This window comes from Corylus avellana, chromosome 8 (assembly GCF_965113065.1).
Source record: "Corylus avellana chromosome 8, dhCorAvel1.hap1.2, whole genome shotgun sequence".
In the NCBI taxonomy this organism is placed as follows: domain Eukaryota; kingdom Viridiplantae; phylum Streptophyta; class Magnoliopsida; order Fagales; family Betulaceae; genus Corylus; species Corylus avellana.
Window position 1 is genome coordinate 17764924 of NC_142497.1, and position 19205 is coordinate 17784128.

Below are 19205 nucleotides of genomic sequence, written 5' to 3' on the forward strand. Positions count from 1 at the left end.
AGAATATCTGAATTGGAATCCCAGGTTTTTCAACTTCAGGAGGAACTGAAGAAAGCACAGGACCAGCTGAGTTTGTCTGAATCATGGAAGAAGCAAGCCCTCCAAGATGCTGAGGAGTCCAATAAGCAACTATTGGCCCTTTCTTCAAAGCTTGAAGGGTCACAACAGCCGCTTCTGGACCTGTCTGAGGAAGTTCAGTTTGTTGAGCTCCAGAAGATCTCACAAGAACCGGATCCAGCAGGGCAGTCTGAGCTTGAGGCTGTCCAGAAGCAAAATGCAGTTGGCTCAATTACCTTAGCCTCTGCCATGAATGAGATTCAGCAGCTCAAGGTCCAGCTTGAAATTGTAACTGAGTCTGAGGCTGCACAGACCAAGCTCATAGAATCAACTAATGCAGAGCTCCAGAGCTTGAAAGGAAACCTTGCAGAATCTGTGTCTCTTGTGGGGAACATGAAAAACCAGCTACAGGTTTGCAAAGAATCAGAAGCTCAGGCCCTAGCTCTGGCTAGTGAAACTCTGCTGCAACTGGAAACTGCTAAAAAAACTGTAGAGGTGCTTAGGACGGACAGCATGGAAGCTATGGAAGCTTACAACTCCATTGCCTCAGAGTTAGACCAGTCAAGGGCACGTGTGAACTTACTAGAAGGACTTGTTAGAAAACTTGAGACAGACTTAAAAGATGCTAGTGGCAGCCTTTCTCAAAATCCTCCACGTGATCATAACCTTGAACTGGAACTTGTAAATAATCCAGAGACAGGGGAATCAATCCAGATGAAAGCAGAACTTTATTCGTTGAAGTCTGAGGTAGCACGACTAAGATCTGCTTTAGAAACTGCTGAGACCAAGTACCATGAAGAACAAATGCGAAGCACAGTGCAGATAAAAAGTGCTTATGAACTCGTGGAGCAGATGAAATCTGGATCAAGTCTCAGAGAGGCTGAATTGGAGGCAGAACTAAAAAAAATGAAAGCTGATGTTGAAGAGTTGAAAGCAAACCTGATGGATAAGGAAACTGAATTACAGGGAATTTCTGAGGAGAACGAAGGCTTGAATTTAAGAATTGAGAGGAACCTGTCATGCCAGAGAGAATATGAAGTAGAAAAAGAGCTGAAAAAATTAAATGAACATGTTGCAGACCTGAGGGGCAATTTGATGGATAAGGAGACAGAATTGCAGAATATATTAGAGGAAAATGAAATGCTGAAATCAGAAATCAACAAAAGGGAAATGGACAGGGGTGAAGTGAATGACGAGGTGGTTGCAGAAGTAGAGGTAGCAAAGAACGCGGAGCGAGAAGCTCTCATGAAGCTTGGTATTGTGATGGAGGAGGCAGATAGGAGCAACAGAAGGGCAGCGAGGGTGACTGAGCAGCTGGAGGCAGCACAATCAGCCAATTCAGAAATGGAAGCAGAGTTGAGAAAGATAAAAGTGCAGTCTGATCAGTGGAGGAAGGCTGCGGAAGCAGCTGCAGCCATGCTTTCAGCAGGGAATAATGGAAAGTTCATGGAGAGAACTGGATCATTGGACAGCAACTATAATCCCATTGCAGGGAAGATGATTTGCTCACCTTACTCTGAAGAGATGGAAGATGATTTACTGAAGAAGAAAAATGGTAACATGCTAAAGAAGATTGGAGTGCTGTGGAAGAAGCCACAGAAATAATAAGAAGACCATGCAGGTTGATTTTGTTTGCTATTATTGTTCAATTGTCATTATTTCAACCATGAAAATCCATTTTCTTTTTCCATAACTGCATGTTTCTTCCACACAGAGTTTGGATGTTCAGTGCAACCAAGTTTGTTTTATTCTGGAGTAAATGTTGGCACTCTTCCAAAGCTCTCAGTGGCAGTGTAATGTCAGTTAGTTCTCAGCTTTTCGAGGTTATTTTATGTTAACCTAAGATGATATACTGTATTAGTAAATATCCTGCTTTATGTGAAAATGGAGCTGCACTGGTTTGAAATTTTGAACATGTATCAAACTCCAGGAGAATGAGAGAATTGAATTAATGAGAATCATGGCTATCACCTGCTATGATTCTCTCTTTAAGAATCAATTTACCACATCACTTTGGAGTCATTTTATGGGTACAAGGTTTATTGGTTTTGTATATATTAAAATAATTTTTTTCTTTAAATTGTAAAAAGCAGCTATTTTTTGCTCTCTTTAAGGTGTCTAAAGCAGCATTGTCAGAATTTTTTAAGGATAACACTAATGCATTGTCTAGGATGAAACAATTCAAATAAGTTATAGGTTTCATGGGTTTGCAACAATTCATTTTATATCTATGTGCTTTTTTATCTGTTTTCTTCGGGGGGAGGGGGGGGGGGGGAAAGGGGATATGTATACATGTGAAGAATGGTAGGTCACCTTTATATAGAACTACAGGACTTCATTATGAACTTCAAACTCATCCCCTCAATTACTAGTGATCTTTTGACTATGGTTATGGACTTATATGTATATTTTTAATGCCAAAAAAATACAGAAACTCTGCGTTATGATGGTTTGAGCCTCCTTTTTTTTCTTCCATTGGCTCAAATTTCTATTGACAAATTCTTCCTTTATTAGATTTGATAAAAAAAAAAAAAAAAAAAAAAATTTGATGGAAAATTATATTTGAGGCTCATGTTTTTGCTTATTTTGATTTTAAAATCCGAGCTCTCAATTTTTCAATTTTAAGACCCAATCTTGGCCTTATCTTGATAAATACTTATGTTTATATTTCCATAAACTTTGAAATTTAAATGATGATTTTTTTTTTTTTTTTTAAATAAAAGTAATATATGCGTGAATCCTTACCATTTTTATAATAAAAAATAAGTATTTTGAAATTTTGGCAAGATTTAACAGAATTAGATAATTGGAAGAAATTTGTAACAGATCTTTTCAGCAACTAGTTTGGAAGTGGGGGAAAGGAAGAAGTGGAAGGTTGTGGAGATGATGGGCTGGATTCTGTTAGATGGGTTGGTTGAGATGTGGTTAAGTGATGTGGGCTTTTCTTAGTTAGTTGGTTGTAACGGTCCAGTAGTAATTGTGTACATCTGGGCTCATTTTAGTTGTTTTACTTGTATAAAAGGCCAAGGCTTGTTAATGAGGATTATTGAGACGTTTTGGCTGTCAGTTGTTCTTAGAAGTAGTTAAAATCTCTTTGTTTCGTTAACTCTGTAGAAGTAGAATGTAACAAAATTAAATGTTCGATACATTTAATTAAGAGTTTTTTAACTTTGGAGGAGTAGTTATGTAAGGCGGGAAAGTTCAAGCAATTTTTTGACGTTTATTTTTTTATTTTTTTGTCCTAGCTATTTTTGGTTTATTTTATTTTTTTTTTCTTTTTTCTTTCATTCTATTCTCTAGCTATTTTTGGTTGATCACTATAGTTGTGTGCTCATATTGTCCAATAAAGTTGTACTTTTGGCGGCAACTCTGCATCTTAATATTTTTTATTGGAATTCAACCTTTAGTAAAAGGCTTGATATGGTTCCATGTAGATCCTATCGTGTTTTGTAGAGCTAAAATTATTCCCACTAAGACGATGTTTTTCTCCCGAGTTTCTTCTCATCCTTTTTCGCATGTTTTCCTTTGGAATTTATCAATGTTATCATAAAAATTCCACTGATCTCTGTAGTTTTGGTAGAACACCAATGTCGTATTGTGCAACATTCCCGTATCTATCAACACATTTGTATCTCGTTTCATAATGACCCAAGAATTAGACACCTTGATGGTTGATTTGTAGGTCATAAACCAAAACCACTTCTTTTGTGGATGTCTCAAAACGGACAAAAACACATTACAAGGCCATTCTCTGTTTTTTTTTTTTTTTTGGGGGGGGGGGGGGGAGGGGGGGAGGGGGAAGTACAACAAATCAAACGGAACCGAAACATAAAAAATAGGAGTTGGGGTCCTTTCGAATATATTTTTGTTACATTGTGGGTGCAAAAGTTTCTCTTAACTTTGTAAGCTTTTTAGACAAGGAAGCCGGTATAGATATGAAGATTTTTGAGATGGTGGAGGAGATCCTTCAATTTTGGGTGATACGTTGTAAGGTTAGAGTAACAATCAAAGAATCCCATTTCTAAACAAAGTTCTTGAGCTCAAGGGAACTTGCCAGTTTGCTGCTAGTAGGGCAGCCAGAGCCTCTCATTAGAATTTAGATTAGGGGTGGGCACAGGTTGGGGCGGGGCGGGTATTGGCTTTTTTTTCACCCAACCCGCACCCTGCAGGTTTGAGAAATTTCAACCCGTCACTTGCAAAAAATTACAGTACCCATGCGGGTTTGGGTATTGCGGGGCGGGTTAAATAGGCACGGATTTTGCGGGTTTTGCGGGGAGGGTCAGGTAAGAATCCAAGGCATCAAAATTTTCTCTACCAAGGATTTTCTCAGCAAGCAAACAGATCGAGGGAAAGAAGGAGAAGAGAAGAAAATTAGATGGAAAGGAGAAAAAATTTAACTAATCAATCACAAGTCACAACTTACCTCATGATTCTGGATTCATGAGAACCTAATAATCAGAGGGAAAGAACCATGGTTCATAATTCCATCTTTCTCTCTCTCTCACCATAAATTCCTTTCTCTCTCTCTTCTTTATCTCTCTTTCTCACTGATTCTCCCTCCATTTCACTCTCAGCCCAACTCTCTCCCAACTCCTTCTCAATCTCCTTGTCTTTTCGTCTTCGAGGCTTCGAGCTCTCTGGATGTCGGTAGAAAGATCATGGGTGGGAGCTAGGTGATGGAAGCTGCGTGGAGGGGGAAAGAAGGAGAAGAAGAAGAAGAAGAAAATCAGGGGGAAAGAAGGAGAAAACTCTCTTGCTGGATCTGGAGGCGTGAGATGAGAGAAAATAGGGAGTGGGTGGGAGATATTTTGGGTTTTTAGGGTTAGGTTCATGGGCGGGTAGAATCAGGGTGGCGGCGGGGCGGGTAACCGCATTAAAAATGACTAAACCCACTACCTGACCAGACCCGACCCGCACGGGCTGGAAAAATTTTACCCGAACCCGCAAAAATACACTTAAAACCCGGTCGGGGCGGGACGGTTCGGGGCCGGGCCGAGCAGGTTTGCGGGTTGGGCAGGTTTTTGCCCAGCCCTAATTTAGATCACAAGGGGGCTTATGAGGGAGACAACTTTAATAATGTGCTATTCAACGTTTATGTAGACTACAGTTTAGGCTAGGAGTCTTTTATGACAGTGTCATAATTTATCTTGAGGAGATTTGAGGGGGGACTGTCTCTCCAACTTTGTAGAAGACTTGATTTCTAAGTAGGATGGTGTTCCAAGGAGACTTTCTTGATGGTTTTGGACAAATCCACTAATCTGGGGCTAAAAAACTACTTTTGGTGGTCGATTGGCTGAAAAGACTCATGGTGGTGGCGTGTGGCACGTGGAGATACTGCCGATGGCGTGTGGAAGCACGTTTTATCTCTGTTGACTGTGAATCTTCCACAGATCAATAGATTCATGCCTTGCAAGCTTGATTTTTGGATTACTTTTCCAGATTGCGTTGCCGTGAAGGTGTGGAAGAGACTGACAGCGCAGACAGAGAGCGTGCCGGCGTGTGGACAACCAGAATAGAGAGATCGTCGGAGGGAGCGCCAGAAAATGTCAAGGATGTTTATTAGAGGTCACAAAAAAATAGTCATGATCCCATATTAAATATATTGGAGAGGAGAGAAAGGAGAGAGAAGAAAGCAAAAGCGTAAAGAGAGTTTATGACTACATCTTTACTATATTGAATTGTGTAGAATAATATTACAATAGTCTCTATAACTAGAGAACATAAGAGTGGTAAACATACTAAATGGCTTATCTTTTTATCATTTTTATTTTTTATTTTCTTAAAGTTGATATGTCTTTTAAAATTACCATTGGATCAAAATTTAATAGTGATTTATCCCAAATCCAATGGTAATTTTAAAAGTCATGTCAAATTTAAGAGAATAAAAGATGATCCCTAACATTACTCATCACGACATTTTTTTTTTTTTTTTTTTGAATCATCTGATTTCATTCCTCATAAAAGATAATTAGCCAAGAGCATAAAACTCTAAACAGCCAGAGCAGATTGCTCTAATAAGACAATATCATAAATACATCTAGGAATTTCTTCCATCCATATTTGCTCCGTAGAACATACAAGAGCAAATTTCGCTAGATTATGAGCCGCTGAATTTGCATCTCGCTTGACATGAGAAACCATCCAGCTCCGATGCCTGCCTAAGACAACTCGTGCGTCATCAACAATCTGTCCATATGGCCTCAAATTTGATCCCGCCTCACGGTAAGCTTGAATTACCTGAAGAGAATCTCCCTCCAAAATAATATCTAGAAGTCCCAAATCCTTACTAAATTCCACTGCAACCAGAGATGCCAAAGCTTCTGCAATCACCGGTTCTTGAATAATATCTAATCTCTTACACATTGCTGCAATGATAGAGCCCCTGTGATCTCGGACAATTACCCCACAGCCCAAACATTTTTGGTGAACATCAACTGACACATCCCAATTAACCTTGAATCTTTCAAAAGGAGGTGTAGCCCATCTAGCCACCATCTGTACCGCCTCACCACTTGACAACACATCTCTTGCTGAAGCTAAGTGGAAGGTCTGAAGCTGAATTTCTGCCTCTTGAACAATACGATTTGGGTGTATAAAAACACCCCCATGAACTACCTCATTTCGACGTGCCCAGATCTTTTTTGCAATAATGGCTACTAGAAACAACTCATCCCTACTACATCGTGATATAACCGTGTCCAGCACCTCCAACAACGTAGGATATTGAACTTGAAGTTTTTGAATTCTTCTATCACATGCCGCCCAGACGTCCATTGATGAAGGACATTCCCAAATAATATGAAAAATTGTCTCAATTTCTTGTTTGCAGAAAATGCACTTCCCCTCTTTGATCACCCCACGCCTCACTAAATTTTCCTTCGTCGGGAGAATATTTGCACACGCCCTCCACAAGAAAACCTTAACAGCATTTGGGACTTGTAAACTCCAAATGGATTTCCATATATGAGAAAAGCTCGACGTAGAAGAACCTTCCCCTTTCAATGAATCGATTCTCTCCTTTTCCAGAAAATATGCACTCCTCACAGTAAAAGATCCATTCTTGGTTGCCCTCCAGATTAACTTATCTTCTTGACGATATCTGCTAAGGGGTAAATTACATATAAGATCTGCTTCACTTGCCTCAAAAATTTCCCGAATGAGGCTTTTGTTCCAACCCCCAGTATCACTCTCCATAAGCTCCTTAATTTTTGCACTTCTATCTAACCCACGACAAGGAGATTGGACTGCATATGATGAAGGCTTCGGCAACCATTTATCGCCCCAAATGTGAGCAGTGCCTCCATCCCCAATCCTCCACATCAACCCCTCTTCAAGAAGATCCTTTGCTGCTAATAGACTACGCCAAGCAAACGACGGCCTACTTCCAATTTTTGCATCCAACAAAGACCCTCGTGGATAGTATTTTGCTTTTATAATTCTACCTGCCAAACTTCCTGGTTCCTGAATAAGACGCCAACATTGCTTTGCTAACAAAGCTTTGTTAAAACAAATAAGATCCCGGAATCCCATACCACCTTGGGATTTTGCAACCCCCATCTTCTCCCAACTCATCCAGTGAATCTTCTTGTCATTATCCTTATGACCCCACCAGAAATTTCGCATAAGAGAATTTAATTCCCTACACAAATCTTTAGGCAACAAAAAAATACTCATACTGTAAGTGGGTATAGCCTGTATTACCGCTTTTATGAGAATTTCCTTTCCTGCCTGGGAGAGAAATTGTGACTTCCAATCATTAATTCGCCTTTTGACTCTTTCAATAATCGACTGAAATTCACTGATTCGAGACCTCCCCACCAAAGCAGGCAAGCCCAAATATGTATCAAAACGCTGTGAAACAGGGACCCCCGTCATCTGAAAAATTAAATCTCGAGCTTCCTGCTTTGTATTTTTGCTAAAGAAAATTGCTGTCTTATCTTTGTTGAGCCGCTGTCCCGAAGCCATCTCATACACCTCCAAAATTCCGGACAAACAATTCCAATCCTCCTTGTTAGCCTTACAAAACAGAAGACTGTCATCAGCAAAAAATAAATGATTTATTTTTGGGCCTCCCACTGATGTTGGAACTCCTTTCAAAACTCCCACATGATCCGCTCTGTGAAGTAAGGAACTTAAAGCTTCAGCACAAATAAGGAATAAATAAGGAGATAGAGGATCTCCCTGCCATATTCCTCGAGATGGATGAATAAGCCCCACCGGTTCTCCATTAATAATAATAGAATATTGTACAGTAGTGATGCACTTCATTAACATGTCAATCCATTTCTGATCAAACCCCAATCTCTGCATGACTGCTTCCAAAAAAATCCATTCTACCCTATCATAAGCCTTGCTCATATCAATCTTTAGAGCCATGTAACCCTCCCTTCCCCACATACGAGAATTCATAGTATGAAGTGTCTCATAGGCAGCTAAAATATTATCAGAAATCAACCGCTCTGGGATAAAAGCACTTTGATTACTAGATATAATATGAGGAAGAAAAACTTTTAGCCGATTAGCTAGCACTTTTGAGAGAATCTTATAAACTACATTACATAAGCTAATTGGACGAAAATCAGTGACTCTAGTAGGATTTTTTGATTTCGGGATCAAGACAATATGAGTAAAATTAATATCCTCATCAAAGCAACCAGTATGAAAAAAATTTAGAATTGCATCACATACCTCTTTGCCAACCACTTCCCATTGCTCTTGATAGAAACCCGCCGGAAACCCATCCGGTCCCGGAGATTTAAATGGAGCCATCTGATGAAGGGCATAAAAAACCTCCTCCTTCGTGAATTCTCTCAATAGCTGCCCATTCATAACTGGAGACACCTTTTTTGGTAAGAACTCAAGGCATTGATTCAGCCCAGTCGGGAGTGACGTAGAAAATAATCGATCATAATACCCGACAAAAGCTCTCTCAATATCTGGGGGATTAGAATGAAACAGCCCACCATCGTCAATAATACCATGAATTTTGTTTACCCGACGACGCTGCTGTACACAAGCATGAAAATACTTTGTGTTTTTGTCCCCCAATTTCAGCCAATGTTCATTTGCCATCTGTCGCCACTTCATATCTTCTACCTCCATTAGATCATTAACTTCAATTTGAAGACGTCGAATTGACTCCAAATCTGGAAAGCCTTCCACTTCTTGGAGATTCTTAATATCTTGGGTTTTCTGGTTTATGGCACTTTCAGTACAGCTCATAGTCTTCTTGTTCCAGCTTGTAAGGCTTTCTTTACTACATTCCAGATTTCGTTTTACTGCCCTCCAAACCCCCTCTGATGGAGATTTCTTTTTCCACACTTTACGAATAACAGCCCTTGCATGTTCCTTCTTTTCCCAACTCGACATATACCTGAATTGCTGGATTTTTTTTTGCACTCCATTCAGTTTGTGGAAAGATATGGCGATAGGTGCATGGTCCGACGTACGAGTAGCTATAACCTCCACCTTCACAACCGGAAACTTATCACTCCATTCCTCGTTAGCCAAGGCACGGTCTAAACGTTCCCTTATGATATTTCCTCCCTCCCTCAAATTACACCACGTGAACTTGGGTCCTATAAAACCCAAATCCTTCAAATTACAAAAGTTCAACGTGGATCTAAAAGCATCCATTTGTCGCCAAGATTTTCTACAAGCTCCAAACTTTTCATGGACTTCTAGAATTTCATTGAAGTCTCCTATGCACATCCAAGCCATTGGATCAAAAGACCTCAAATGGCGTAGGAGATCCCATGATTCATTCCTTCTATCAACCTCCGGATGCCCATAAAAGCCTGTAAATTTCCAGGGCCGTCCATCCACTTCAGACCCAATCACTGCATTGATGTGCCTTCTACTATAGTTTTGAATATTCACCAACACATCTTTTCTCCATAGTAAAGCTAACCCTCCACTGCGACCAACACTGTCTACCGTAAATACACTCCCAAACCCGATTTTTGCTTTAATCACCTCCATTCTACAAGCTTTTAATTTGGTTTCCATTAAGAAAACCAAATTGGGTTTCTTCTCCTTCACCAACCGGCAAAGGTCCCTGACTGTTCGGAGGTTCCCAAGCCCCCGACAGTTCCAGCTTAAAATATTCATTTTATCTGGCGGGACTGTTCAACAGCCTCCGCCAAAACCTTGGTGTCTGAATCCGAATGTTGCCCATTATTATTTTCCTTCTTCTTTTTTCCTGCTTTTCGTTTACTCTCCCCCACCCCTTGCTCCTTCCTTTTACTCCCCAAAACATTTGACTGAATAAAAGTTGCACTGTTCCCTGATGGCTTACGGGCTGTCCTCTTCCAACTCTTGATATTATTACGGCCAATGGAACCCACCTGCACTCCAATTGTTTCCTCACACTGCCCCTGCTCCAAAAGACACCCCCCTTCGGATGGCCTAAACTTAGGCTCAACTGGGCCCTTCTCTATAGGATTTAATTCAAATTCCATACGTGTTGTCTCATGCCCCAAAGGTTCCAACATGTCATATCCCTCTTGCATGCATTTTTGAACTGCCACGTTACTTGTTAAAAGAACCCCACTTGGCATAGAATTATGAGAATCGCACACTTCATCCCTTAAAACCAACCCACCAGCCCAAGTCCCCACCTCATCATTCTCTTTTATACCTCCACTTACACCCACTTTTTCTTTCCCTTTTTTTTAACACCAAAAAATCAGGACCCTTCTCTCCTCCATCTGTACCAACATCCAAATTCAAAGTTTGGGAATCACAAAACTCTCTCCCACCTTCCTGCTTCCCAGAGACGTCACTACTAGCAGTTGTAGTGGGTTGGTTTAAAAGAGGCGTAATGCCATGAAAACCGGGGCTGATATCATGGTGTTGCTTACGTGGACTGTTCCTCCCAACCGGCATCGTGTAGTCGCCTGAAAACGAAGACCCACCCCCGCTACCTTGCCGGAAATATCCCTGCCTCTTCGGAGCCTCCGCCCGCAGCAACACTCCCCATTCCTTTCCTTCATCTCCATCACTCATCCTTTTTTGAGATCTAACTGGACAGCCCTTTGTACCATGGATCACCCGGCCACATTTGAAGCAAAACAATGGCAATTTTTCATATTTCAATATCACCCAAAAATCCTTATCGCCAACTTTCAAAGTTCTACCCCGTTCCAAAGGCCGCGTTAGATCAATTGACACCCGGATGCGAAGATATCTTCCCCATCCCGCTCCATCCCCTGCCACATCTATGTCTTCCAGAACCCCTAAAGAGTCACCAATCTTTGTTCCCACTCCTCTATTCATACAAAGGAGCGGCAACTCATGCACTTGAATCCAGAATGGTGATTTTGTAAAATCCATCTGGGATGGTGGACATTGGCCGTCAAACTCGTTTAACACTAGAATCTGCCTGTCAAAAGACCAAGGCCGCCCATCCATCACCCTTTCCTTATCCGCCTCCTCCGAAAACTCAAAGAGCCAAATATTGTCTTGCACCTCCTTGAAGACCACCGACCCCGCCAACCGCCATAATCTAGACAGAAAAGACTTGAAAGCTTCTCGATTGATCGGTTTTTCAGTTCCTATTCTCCCGATCAAACACCTCCCCCCAATCTCCCGAACTGCAGCAATTTCCCCCTCCGATACTGAAATCCCACATTTTTCCCCATCTGACAAAGAGATCTTGCTGCATAATTTCTCCAAACTAGAATCCATCACAACTACCAAACCACAATTACCTTTGCCACGCCACCTCCTATCCTCCACTTGTAACAAGAGGAGACTAAAACCTCACCCCTAGAGAATCTCAGAGAGAAAAACGAGAGAGAGGACTCGCCTTATTATTACTAAAAGCATCTAATATTTTCACACTTGATGTGCTGGTTGGGTCCATTTCTGTCTAAATGACTCATCACGACATTAATCACAAAGAAACCACAAATAATCTAGATTTTTGATAAGGCACCATTTTTGCGAAAAATTCAGTATTGATGGACAGGCCTTTCTTCGGCAATTCGAACTCTCTGCTGGGCTTGAGTCTGTATCAAGATTCTTTAAAATGGGCTCATATTGGGCCCACTAATGCGGGCCGTGATTGGTTTTCTCGAGGCTGAGATGTGAAAATCAAAAGCAATGAGGCGTGAAATTGAAAACGCTTTAAGGCCTTGCGTTTTCACTCTTGTATTTTCATGAATAAACCGCGGAGTATGTCCGCGTCTTTGTCCCACCAAAAATAGCAGTTTTTTTTTTTCCGAACCGCACAGCTTTGTGAAATAGTCTACCTTATAAGCCCATTAGATTAGGGTTTTGCGGCTTTCGTTGTGGCGGCCTAAGCTCTGCAACTTCTCTCTGCGACCGACAAGCTCCGAAGCCCTTTGTCACAGTCGAAGCGCCTCTTCGTTCAGTCAACATGGGGTGAGTTTCGCTTCCGAGTTCTATTCATTTCTTCCTCTCTGTTTGTTTCCTTCGAAAATTTTGAACTTTCTCGGGGAAAAAAAAATCTACCTTAGTTTAGGCTACACTCGGTTTTGATGGATAATACTCAAGGAACATTTCTCAGTTACTTGGAAAAGAATGTTTGTGACTACTTCAAAATAAATTGTAACATTGTGCTCCATCTGATGCCTGATTGGAAATGTGATTGTATTACTCTGTCGTAGAATCACGGAGTTTTCTTTATCTTAATTGTTTTTACTGGGAAGCTGTAGAAGTGGTCAATTCATTTGGTTTGTGAATCTAGATAGAGAAAAATTTTGCGAGTACCATTAGCATTTTTATAGTCTAAAACAATAGATTGTAGAGAAATCGATGTTTATTCGGGATAGTTTGAGATGCTAAAGGGCTCCTCTTTCTTGTGGGAAATAGGAGGCCATTTCACGTCGTCTTTCAGAAAATTGTTTAAGGACCCATGTAAAAATAGAAGAAAACGTAACAAATGAAGGGCTAAACATGAATTTTACTATGTATTTTGGTGAATTATGATTATCACTTTAAAAGACAAATATAATTAAATCCAAATTAATCTTATTCTGTAAATGCTCAAATGTGATCAAACGGATTTTCATTCATGTATAACGAAATCAGCACTGGGACTCTGTCAAATATGCTTCTTTTGACTTCTGTGTCCTGTTATGCAAGACCGAGGAGGATAAGGAAGATGATTTTTCTGTTGTCAGTATCTGTGAAGGTTTCTAACTAAAAATACGGATAATATAGGTGGGGCAATTTACTGCAAAGAATACAAAGATGTACAAATCTAAGTTATACAAAGTTTCCTGTCGATAAATCCCATAAGCTATTTTGAGCAAGTTGAACATAACCGTTTGTATTGTTCTTTGACATTGTAATGGTTTGTTGTTAGAATCTTGACACTATTGTTGTTTGGTTGTCAATCATTGTTCATTATTATGATGTGAAGATGTCAACAAAACTGGCACTAGGAACTGTTAGGTGCTCTCATTGTGTCGTATGATGTCGTCTCCTTAAGATATGTTTGCTGTCCATGGGGAATGCATGAGGAGTTTAGTTGTATCACTTAAAACTTTTAAGCTGCATATGGAATATAGTAATGACTTATTTCTACCATGGCTCGTAATGTCATTGCTTGCCAGTCACTAAATTTAAAAGCACTTACCTCTGAGTTAACTTTTTTAACTTCTTTCATACATTTCTATTATTGTGTTTTCTTTTGTAACTATAAGTGTGAATTTTCTCAAAAAAAAAAAAAAAAAAAGAGTGAGTGAATTAGTAATATGCAAGTGATCTAATTACAGGAAGACACGTGGAATGGGAGCTGGTCGCAAGCTTAAGTCCCACCGTAGAAGGCAAAGGTGGGCTGACAAGTCATACAAGAAGTCCCACCTTGGCAATGAATGGAAAAAACCCTTTGCTGGATCATCTCATGCAAAAGGCATTGTTCTCGAAAAAATGTAGGGTGAAATCTGTAGATGCTTATTCTTTTGATAAAGTTACCCTTCCTCCCATTCATAATATCTCAGATAGCTTCTAACTTATTGGTCTTGTTGCATTGTACAGTGGTATTGAGGCTAAACAGCCAAATTCTGCCATTAGAAAATGTGCTCGAGTTCAGCTGATTAAGAATGGGAAGAAGATTGCAGCTTTTGTTCCGAATGACGGTTGCTTGAACTATATTGAAGAGAATGTGAGATCATTTTCCACCTCTAGGTTTTAATGCAATCAATTAATTGTTCAATTGTCTTTTTGGTATACATATTGATAGGTATAAATGTTATTTATTTGTTAAATAGACAGATTGGATGGAAAAAAATCATAATGATACTTAACAATAAAACACTAGGAAAAGGCCCCATGTGGTTTGTTGTTGCCGTCAAAATCCACAGAAATTTTTTTTGCTAATTTCCCAAAATAGAAAGCAAAAATATTTTGATAAAAACATTCCTCAGTAATGTCGTTATGATTTTCGAAGTCATGTGAAAAAAATCCATAATGGTACTTAACAATAAAACACTAGGAAAAGGCCCCATTTGGTTTGTTGTTAATCCACAGAACATTTATTGCTAATTTCCCAAAATTAGAAGCAAAAGTATTCTGATAAGGACATTCCTCAGTAATATCATTATGATTTCCAAAGTCATGTACGGTAGTTCACCTACTCCAAATACGGATACATGTCCATTACCTTTGGTAATATTGATCAATTCCATAATTGTTTTATCCAGCTCTCCCTGTCCTATTTTTCCTCTGCTGCAATAAGGAGCCAAACTGCTAAAAGATCTACATTAATTTCTGTCTCAAAAAACAACAATTCATCTCTACATTTTCTCTGAATAGATAATAATTGCAGAATTTCATTCTACCTCCTTTATTATTAGTTTCACATTTCTCATCAAATCATGTTGACAATAACCAGTTTGATCTGTTTTACTGAGAAGGTTTATGGTTCGGGTCCCTTTTTTATGAAAAAAATTGATACATTCTTTTATATTCTATCCACCTAATTTAATTGATAAATGCTACATGTCCCATATAGGTTGATATTTTATACGAAGAATATAAGAATATTTTATATGTTAATGATCTTTTAAATATTGTTCAGAAAATTACAAAACAAGTTCTATAAATAATTCATCTGCTTTATGCAGGATGAGGTGCTGATTGCAGGATTTGGCCGAAAGGGGCATGCTGTGGGAGATATTCCCGGAGTCAGATTTAAGGTTGTGAAGGTATCAGGGGTGTCTCTTTTGGCCCTCTTCAAGGAGAAGAAGGAAAAGCCAAGGTCTTGAACCACCTCCTCTAAAACTCCAGTCTGCTGTTGGGTTTTCCAACTCTTCGGTCAAGAGAGTATTTTGTGAGCAGTCCTACCCCCTTTCTTCTCCCTCTTCTTTCTCCCCTTTTATTACATACTTCTATATTTCTCATGGAACCCATTGTCTAGCTTCCCTTCATTGGGACAAACTAGAAATCCACTTTGTCATTGTAAAACTGAAGGATATGGTAACTATTGCTTATCCTGTTTTCTTGGATTTCTTTGCTATGCATTAGGATTTTGATTTTCTATGTTCTGCTATATTGGATGTCTACGTCTAGATAATATATAGTTTGTTGGGTTTTTGTTTTTCTTTCCTTGAATGGGGGTTTGATGGTGATGGAATGGGGGGTGGGTTGGGATTCACTAACTTCTTTGCAAATATCATGCAAAATAGGTAAAATGCCTGTGGCAAGTGGCATTTGAAACACCAAACCCACATCCCGCTGGGGCCATTTTGTCCATGATGCAAGGGTCAATAGGATATGAACCAGCCCTATATGTGGTTTCCACGTGGGAATTATGTGGTACCCATGAGGGCTCCTTCTTAATAAATGGTCAACATCTTTGGACTTCAGAAAGCACAGAGAGAGAATTATCTTCCATATATCTTGATTTAATTTTGTGCATGTTTGGTGTCTAACCACTTATTTGGTTGCACTTAATCAAATGATGTCATCAATTTGGGTGCTGGGTAGCAGCAGCCATAGTGGAACAGTTAAATGTTTCAAAAAATAGGAAGAAGCATTAGTCCTGCAATTTGGTCAATCTGGTAAATGTATATTTATTTATATTTTTCTCCTGTGGTAGTTTGAAATTTTATTATATTATGGACTGCATGAAAAATATGCTTGCAATCTGTAATGGGATTTTTTTTTATTATCAAAATCAAAATTATTAGAAGGTGAGCTCTTATCAAAATGAATAATCATCCTTTGGGCCAAGAAAAGGTCAATTCTAGCCTTACATTCGGCCAATATCCTTGCAGAATCATTTTACTTGAGGTGAACTCTTAAAGGTGCGGGTAGGTGAGTTTGGGTCGGGTCAGTTCACCCAACGTTTTTTGACCGACTGTTTAAAATAGAATGTTTTGGGCCTATATCTTCTATATCGAGGGTTTAGTGGGGATCGATTTGAACTCACCTCTACACCTCAAATAGTGAGTACACTACACAAATATCAAGGTGGCCAGAAAAAATCAGGGGAGTTCTTTACATTTCTTTACTTGAAATATCTAAATTACCCTTAAATCATAAAGAAAAAAAAAATTAATAAAGAGTTGTAGGGGTAGTTTCAAGTTTTCAACGTCCCCATCGTCATCTTTCAAAGATGGTCCAACCACCTCTCAATTAGACATGGTGGTCTGACCACTCATGAATACCTCATCTTTCTTTTTCTTTTCTTTTCTAAAAAAAAAAAAAATAAAATAAAAAAATTGAAGTATGACAAATGGTAGTTTGAAAGGCTATTAACAAAAAATCTGTCAATTCATAGGGTAAAGTATAATTTCCCTAGAAAGAAATAATATTATCACTTGCTTCTCTGTCACATTTATGTCTCGTAGTATCTGTAAAATAGGTCGGTGCACGGGATCGAGGTTTACTCTGTAAAGGTGGGTCTGAAGGGCCCTGCCTTAGAGAGATTTTTCGACAAAAAAAAAAAAGCATCTGTAAAATAGGTGGGTTTAGTTAAGAAGTCAAATGATTTAGCAGGCTGAGATGGAAATGCAAAATGGGATTTATTTATTTCACTTCCTAATCTCCTCGACCATTAAATTCGTCGTTTAATAATGAAATTTTGCAAAATTGACATTCAAGTTTTCCAAAATGGGTTGGAGTTCCATCACTTCTTACGTTGTAGCCAATCACATGGGATTAATTTTCATGTTGGTAAGATGTCTCTTGTTAGAATCATTTACAAAAGTCAATTACGTGGTCCGGTGAAGAAAATCTATGTATACCTTCACGTCCATCACTCAAAAATAGTAATGGTAATAGTTATTTTAATTATGGTATTTTGTCTTTTTTCATAATGCATTACATTATAGTCTTTAATCTAATTCTAAGACAATCCCCATCATGAAATGATTGTTGTGTTCAAATCTTATCTTTCTCATTTCTCAATCCCACTTCTTTTAAAGCGATTAATTATTATTTTTTATTATAAATAAATAGCCGAGGTAGTTTCATAAGTGAGGGGGAGAAAGATTCATTGTATTTTTCTTTGATACTAGTGAAGAAGAAACATTGTCTTTGATGACTACTATAGATGTAGACAATCTTGCCGAATTACGTTAAATTTTTTTTTGTCTTGATTCTTGTTTTCTTTTTTATTGATATTTTTCTTGTGTGTGTAGAAATGAGTTTGTGAGTTTGAATCTTATTTATTGGGGGAAAAAAAAAAAAAACTTTTTTATTTTGCTAAAATTATTGGGGGGAAAAAACTGAGAAAAGAGGTGGAAGTTTCAAGCTCCAATTGATGGGCATATGTACCTTCAATGTCAAGATAACATGAAATTGGTAACAATAGGAAACAAGGTGAAGTGTCACTATAAGCATTGTTTTTTTTTAAAAAAAAAATTAGTCAGTGGATGGCACCCTGTTGTTAGCCAAAAAGAATCCAAAGATAGAAATGAAAGAGTCGTCGCATTTTTAGGGTTTCCCTTAAGCGAAAGTTCCTATTGCCCATTTCAAGTAACGTTAAATACTCATTTTTACCCTGTTTGACCTTATTATTATTTTTTTTTTTAGAAAAACATAACATTTCATTCAATAATACCATGAGCATAAAGCTCTTACATTACAGAGCAAAGTTCTGAAGCAACCATAGCATAAAACTACAAGATTACTAGGTTTAGTATAAGATTCGAGACTAATCCGCCAACCCATGACTAAAATCAGATTTAATACTAGATCTGTAACAGACAGACTTAACCAAATGCATGGATAGCAATTATTTCTCGACCTTGAGAGCGGAAAGACTCTCATGCCGAAACTCTTCCTCCTCGACTCAAAGGCCAGGATAATGATCACATCCACAACCCAAAGGTTTGGACCAAAACTAGTGCTAAATACTTAACTTCATCTCACTCTCATACAACTGGTTGAATATGACAGTATTTATTGGCCTTCAGATTTTTTTTTTTTTTTCATTTTTAATAAAGTCTGATTAAAAAGTTTATGGGCACTGACACATCAGTTTAATTGTATAAAAGTGAGATGAGAGTTGAATATCAATACGTCACTCAGTGTGAAAGGAGAATAAAAAATAACATTAGTCTTAAAAAAGAAAAAAAAAATGGTAAAATATTGAATATTTTAATTAGAAAAATTTGAGAAACAAGAGTCCATAAAAGTGTCTTGTTGGACATGCGTTTCTATCTCAGCATATATATATATATAATGGATAATGACATGAATCTCTGATGTGCGTAACATGTCATCCAAACAGATCATACTTTAAACGTTCTCACTTGACAAAATTGGATTCGGGCAGTTGGGCAGCAGGCCAATCAACGGCTGCCCACTGGATCTCGGCCTACGAAAAATTCAAACTATCTTCACTAGCTATTGACCATTGTCTCCCTTAAATTCTAATATGTTTGCTGTCTGTTGTATAAAAATATCATAAAGCAAAAGAAAATACATTTGTTTTATTTATGGATTCCAATAATTTTCAAACTGATTGCTGAAACCGGCCATTCTCTCTCTCTCTCACTCACGCCCAAATCCTAAGTTGGATATATTGTCTGCAGGCAGGGAAAAGAAAATCCATCCCGAAGTTGCTGCACATGCTTCACTGAAATTCATATTTTTTTCAAATTTAAATATTCTAAAAGAATCTACTTGAAAATAAGATGCAATCATGGCAGAATATCTTGAGAAAACCA

At 38.6% G+C, this 19205-nt stretch overlaps 2 protein-coding genes across 2 annotated transcripts in view; both read left to right on the plus strand.

Annotated features, from left to right (window-relative positions):
* Positions 1-2079, plus strand: part of RIP5 (ROP interactive partner 5) — a 5841-nt gene extending 3762 nt beyond the window's left edge. Inside the window, exons 4-5 of the mRNA XM_088518700.1 lie at positions 1-1678; positions 1772-2079. The exon at positions 1-1678 is cut by the window's left edge and continues 15 nt beyond it. Of these exons, the coding sequence (XP_088374826.1) occupies positions 1-1662 (1662 nt within the window). The 3' untranslated portion in view covers positions 1663-1678; positions 1772-2079. The remainder of the gene's footprint in view (positions 1679-1771) is intronic.
* Positions 2080-12272: 10193 nt separating this feature from the next.
* Positions 12273-15567, plus strand: LOC132164811 (small ribosomal subunit protein uS12). Its single transcript, XM_059575377.2, has 4 exons — positions 12273-12444; positions 13803-13958; positions 14065-14191; positions 15153-15567. Exons 1-4 carry the CDS (start codon positions 12440-12442, stop codon positions 15291-15293), a joined length of 429 nt encoding a protein of 142 aa, XP_059431360.1. The 5' UTR covers positions 12273-12439; the 3' UTR covers positions 15294-15567.
* The last annotated feature ends 3638 nt before the right edge of the window (positions 15568-19205 follow it).